The following is a 6000-nucleotide window of genomic DNA, read 5'->3' on the forward strand; positions in this document are numbered from 1 at the left end:
AAATTGATAGATTTCTGGAGAATAATAACATCGAGGAACATAATGCAGTAAAGTGGAATTGAAATGGATGATTAGCCTTGGTCTACACCTGTTTCTAAGATAGCTGTATTTCTCTATCCCCATCATTGATTCTTGTTCATTGAGTTGACAATTCTGCCCCACAGTCCAAGTTAGACTCTGACCTGTGAGGTTCTTTAGGTACTTACCGAGACAGTGCGTCAGCAGTTTGTCAGCATCCTGACCTGTCTGATGCCCAAACAGGCACTTGCCACAGCAAGGCTCACTGGACAAATATGAGTTTTGCTTTCTGCTCCCTCTAGGGGTGCTCTCTTAAATTATAACCATTCCAGAACCCATTGTCAAGGTAAGCCTTCCTGGCTGAGGATGGTAAAGGCAATTAAGATTCCTTTTGATGTTTGGTTGGTTTTGATGTTTGTTTTGCTGCATCCATTTTAATTCACTATTCAAATATTAATCTTATTGTGAGCCATAACCTTGGGATTTTTTTCCCCCATTGAGTTGCTAAATCACATTGACGTATTTTCTTCCAGTTTCATAGTTTTGAGTGTGACCCACTGTTCCAGATTGGCAAACGATGTTGTGAGAGCAACTTCCAGATTGTGAAAGGGCAGTGGATGATCTGCTCCTCCAGTCCAAGCGAATATTTATAAGTGATTTTGTTTTTCAGTTGTAATAACACCAATGTGCCTGAACCAATGGAGACAGAAACATCTGGATCTGCAGAATCTAAAGATATTGAAATGACTGAAATTAATCATGAGAAAGCTGGGAAGACTCCAAGTGACCAAGCTACATCAGATTCAGTAAATCTAACTCTGGGGGTGACACCTGCAGAGATAACAACAAATACAACAACAGAGACACCTGTACAGAACCTTGTCACTGCAACTGTCAGTGAATCAGCTGCCGCTCTTAAACCTTCTGTGATCACTGCGAATGTGGCTAGTGCACCACTCACCACTAAATCTCCAAACCCTGGTGCTACTGAGATGCCTGCAGATACACCTATAAAGCCTGTGGCCTCGAATTCAGCTGGTGCTAAACCACATCTGGCCAGCAGAAATGCACCATCCAAACCTGCTACTCCCAGTGCAACTGCTAAACCACTTTGTAAACCTGCAGCTGCTATAGGCACTACTACCAAGCCTGCAGTGTCTGCTGTGAATGCACCTGCCAAGCCAGCACCTACTTCTGGTGCAATCCCTTTGAATGTGGCAACTAAGCCGGTCATTTCCAGCTCGGTTACCAAACCGGACCAGACTGCATCCAGTGTAGTGACCAAACCTTCTCAGGCCACAGACAGTGCGACTGCCAAGTCCACTGCAGTCGGGGTGAATGCTGCCTCTAAACCTGCACCAACTCCCACCAGCAAACCAGGCCAATCACCTGCGCAAGTAGTCTCTAAACCTATGCCAGTTACCAGTAATACCATCCCTAAGCCCATTGCTGCTAATGCTTCTGCCAGTGTAGTAACAAAACCAGCATCAACCCCTAGTGATTTAGCAAGTAGCCCTAGCAACTTGAGTGGAACAACTCCAACCATGGTACCCACTGCCAGTTCGCCAGGTATACAGACAGCTGCAAACCCTCCTGCAGACATGCCTGTTGGTGAGGCCACTGCTTCTCCAACGACCGAGAGACCTGTCACTCCAGCTGCCTCATCACCACCCAAAACCTCAGCTTCTTCCCCCACTACTACCAAAACTGCACCCCCAAAGTCTGTAGTGGCAAAACCAGGAAGCAGAGAGAGCAGTGCCTCAAAATTTAATGGGAAGAAAGTTATTCCTGCTAAAAAGGAGCATTTGGCAAAGGAACCTAGCAAATCCAGTACACCAGCTCGAGGTCGAAGTTCCTCCAGAGATCGTTCCAACAGAGAGGGAAGTGGCAGGAGTACCTCATTACATCAGAGGGAGAAGGAATCCAGGGCTGATCGCAGACATATCTCTGTGCATCCACGGGACAAGGATCATAAATCATCATCTAGGAGCAAGGTAAATGTTTGAAGTGATAAGTTTTCAGGGTGTTGATTATGTATATGTAATTTCCCCTCAAAGGCAGATCTTGTCCTTTTGTTGTTGGCTGTATGACTGACAGAGAAACAGCTTATTAGTCAAATATCTCCATACTATGATCATTACTGAAATGCAACTGCACTGTTAACCACCTGGGTTTCTCTCTGCTGTCCTTTCCCCATTCAGGTGTCACAGCTCATTGCTTTGCTTCTGACACTGTTGGTTCTCCTGTTTCTCCTCTCCATATGTATTTTTTATACTGAGCATAGACTAAGAGTGTGGCTGTGATTTCTTGGTAGAATTTAAAATTTATGGCTCATAAAATTTTATTAAACAAAAAAGGTGGTAATTAGTTATGTGTGTGAGAGAGAGAGAAAACATGAGTGTTGTAATAAAGACAAGATTTTGACTGGTAAGGTATGTTTAAGTGATGCCTACCTGAGATTTGTTTTGGGGTTTCAGTTTTTTAATACATTGAGCAATGTCTTGAGTGAAGGATTTGAGTTGTACATAGAGGTGTGTAGGTGACAGTATGCCATGAGCTGTGGTGAGTAGTGCAGTTGAGAGCGTAAAGCTGAAAAGAGACATTGACAGATTAAATGTGACAGGTGGAGGTCAGTGTGAGATAATGTGAAGCCATCTACTGTAGATCTGAGAAAGTCATCAGAATGCTAGTCTGCCATTGTGGTTAACTATCTAATTTGATCTTTCTCAACTTGTATGTAACTTTTCATATCATATTCCTCAAATATCTCCAAGGATCTATCCTTGGCCCCTCTCATTTCTTACCTACTTGTTGCGTTTAGATGACATCAGTTTTCACCTGTTTGCTAATGACACCCAGCTCTACTTAACTATCTATCTTGACCCCCACATGGTCAAAATTGTCAATCCGCTAATCCAATCTCTGATTCTGGAATACAAATATTTAATTTACAAATATTTGTAATCCAGAATTACAAATATTAGGAAGACACCTTTGCTATTTGTCTCCAGTTATTGCCACAAACTCCATCCTCTATGTCCCCACCAACCTCTTTCCTGGCCACTGTATGACATGGAATCAGCTTTTTGTGCTCTTGGTGTTTCACTTTACCCCAAGGTAAGTAACCAACCAAGCATCATGCCATCAATAAGAGTGCTACTTGCCAATTTTACTCTACGCTCACCTCATGTGGTTTAACAGTCATCCATGCCTTTCTGACCTCTAGACTTAACCACTGCAAAGTATTCATGCTGACCTAAGCTTTCACTCTCCGTAAACAAAAGTCGTCCTGTTATGGACCAGGCCAGACCCTTTCAAAATATTTTAAGGTGGTAACCTAGACCCTAACTTTTCCTTGTGCTAAATGTGAAGTGGATGTTCCAGGCGTGATGCACCTGGTCAAATCACTTGCTTTAAGCAAAACAGAATTTATTTAAACACTACAGTTGAAACATGAACAAAGGAAAGCAGAATTTAGAGTAATTTAACCGACCTGATAAAGCAACTTAACCAATTATCTGTTCCGATACAGTAGCATCCCATAAAAACACGGCTTGCCAAAAGGTAAATTCAAAAACAGATTCTTACAGATAGGAAGGAACAACATCCAGAGAAGTATTTCAGAGAGGGTCAGAGGAATCCTTTACTGGAGCTTGCAACTCTTCTGGACTGTCACATCTTGTGACTGATACAGCTTTAAAAAAACTAAAAAAAGACCTGAACTGGGAGAGCTGTTATTAAACTCCTTAGCACCTCTGCCTTTACAATCTCTCCTCAAATAAAAAACACAAAGGGCAAAATCACCTTGTTAAAGTGACAGTTTCATCACAGTCCTTACTCAGGCTGAGTGCTGTTAATGCATCATCCAATGTTCAGCCCATATTCGCTTCCGGTCCAGCAAAAATTCAGGTTTTAAAGTTTTCAACTTTGTCATTTGAATTGATTTATTATTGTCACATGAGCCAACTACAGAGAAAAGTCATCCTTGGTTTGCCTTCCTCCAACCTTCAGACAAGTACTACCTCTAAAACTTGAGATTGTATGGCTGTTTTTCCTTTACATAGCTTTGTGTGATATATGTGCCTGGTATTTAACTGGAGCAAGAGCAGCAAAGTCTAGGCAGCTACATAACCTCACATTAATGCAATCTATAACCATCCTAGATGCTGCTTGCTTTTAATTTGGAAGTTGTACCTTCAGCTGCCAGGGCAATAAAAACTCAGCAATTCCCTCCTAAAACCCCTCTACCACTCTTCATTAAAACGTTATTTAAAACATATCTCTCTAACCAGTTCTTTGGGTCGCCTGCCCTGATAAGTCCTTGCTTTGTCAGTGTTAAAAGTGATATTTTACTAGAAGCACCTATCATGTGATTTGTGCATGTCACGCATTCTCAGCTTGTTCCATCAAGTGCAGAGCACATATACAGGCCATGCAGCCTGGGAGGTCCATTCTGGTGTTAATGTTTGACACAAATCTCCTCTCACTCTTCATCATGTCGTCCTGTCAGCATATTAATCTCTAGCCTCTTCCTTAGTGATTATCCAGCTTCCCCCAAAATGCATCATGCCACCACATCAGTCATTTCTTGTGTAACGTTACACTGCTTTGCTGCTCTTGGGTAAAGACAATTATTCTGAGTTTCTTATGTAACATATTACATTATGAATTGTGGGTTTTTTTTGGATTAGATTACTCAGTGTGGAAACAGGCCTTTCGGCCCAACAAGTCCATATCGACCCTCCGAACAGTAACCCACCCAGACCCATTCAACTAACACTATGGGCGATTTAGATTAGATTAGATTAGATTTAGATTAGATTACATTACAGTGTGGAAACAGGCCCTTCGGCCCAACAAGTCCACACCGACCCGCCGAAGCGCAACCCACCCATACCCCTACATTTACCCCTGCACCTAACACTACAGGCAATTTAGTGTGGCCAATTCACCTAACCTGCACATTTTTGGAGTGTGGGAGGAAACCGGAGCACCCGGAGGAAACACACGCAGACACGGGGAGAATGTGCAAACTCCACACAGAGAGTCGCCTGAGGCGGGAATTGAACCCAGGTCTCTGGCGCTGTGAGGCAGCAGTGCTAACCACTGTGCCACCGTGCCGCCCACAATTAGCATGGCCAATTCACCTAACCTGCACATTTTTGGACTGTGGGAGGAAACTGGAGCACCTGGAGGACTTTGCACTCTTACGACAAATCATACCTCAGTCCTCTGCACTAGCTTGTTCAGATTTTTCTTACGTGTATAACTGCCTATAATGGCATCATCTTTTGTGAACCTGTTTGTACCTTCTCCATTCTCTCTATCCTTTCAAAGATTTGTAGACCACAAACATTCACAGTACTCTGCATGGTCTAACCAAGTTTCAATGCATACTTCTCTGCTTTGTACTCCTCTGAAACAAGACTCTGATGCTTTTATTATAGTCTTGCAAACTTTTGTTGCTACTTGTCGTGATTTAGCTACTTGCACTTCTGTCCAATTTGGATATATTTTCATTACACAAAAAAGAAATGTTGAAACTGTGCATCTTTTCTGTAAGTTTGTTCATTTCCATGTAGTTTGCCACAGTATCCCTCAGTATTAATGAACCTCAGAACGTGGTTTATTCAATTTTGAATTGTAGTTGAGAATCCAGAATAGAAATGGTTTATGCACAGCAGTGATCCCAAAACACCATTTCTTGTGGAACCTCCCGCCATTTGTCTTTAACTTGCTTTTAACATCGGCATCTTAATTCATAGTTAGCTCCAAACCCATTGCACAGTCTGTCCCAATACCAGGTACTGGGACAATATGTTGCCTGCCATATCACATCTGCACTAGTCTGCTCCCTTTCAGCACATCACTGGCCCCTCTCTCATGCACTTTTCTTGTCAGCATGTCGCTCCCCTTTCTCTCGCCCTCCAGGTCTCTCTCTCTCTCTCTCTCTCTCTCTCTAACTCTCCCCTTCTCCCTTTC

General features: G+C 42.8%; 1 protein-coding gene across 1 annotated transcript in view; it reads left to right on the forward strand.

The window, feature by feature from the left end:
• Nucleotides 1-6000, forward strand: part of znf638 (zinc finger protein 638) — a 173599-nt gene that overhangs the window by 149694 nt on the left and 17905 nt on the right. Inside the window, exon 19 of the mRNA XM_043691939.1 lies at nt 689-2012. Within this exon, the coding sequence (XP_043547874.1) occupies nt 689-2012 (1324 nt within the window). The remainder of the gene's footprint in view (nt 1-688; nt 2013-6000) is intronic.

This window comes from Chiloscyllium plagiosum, chromosome 1 (genome assembly GCF_004010195.1).
Source record: "Chiloscyllium plagiosum isolate BGI_BamShark_2017 chromosome 1, ASM401019v2, whole genome shotgun sequence".
NCBI lineage: Eukaryota > Metazoa > Chordata > Chondrichthyes > Orectolobiformes > Hemiscylliidae > Chiloscyllium > Chiloscyllium plagiosum.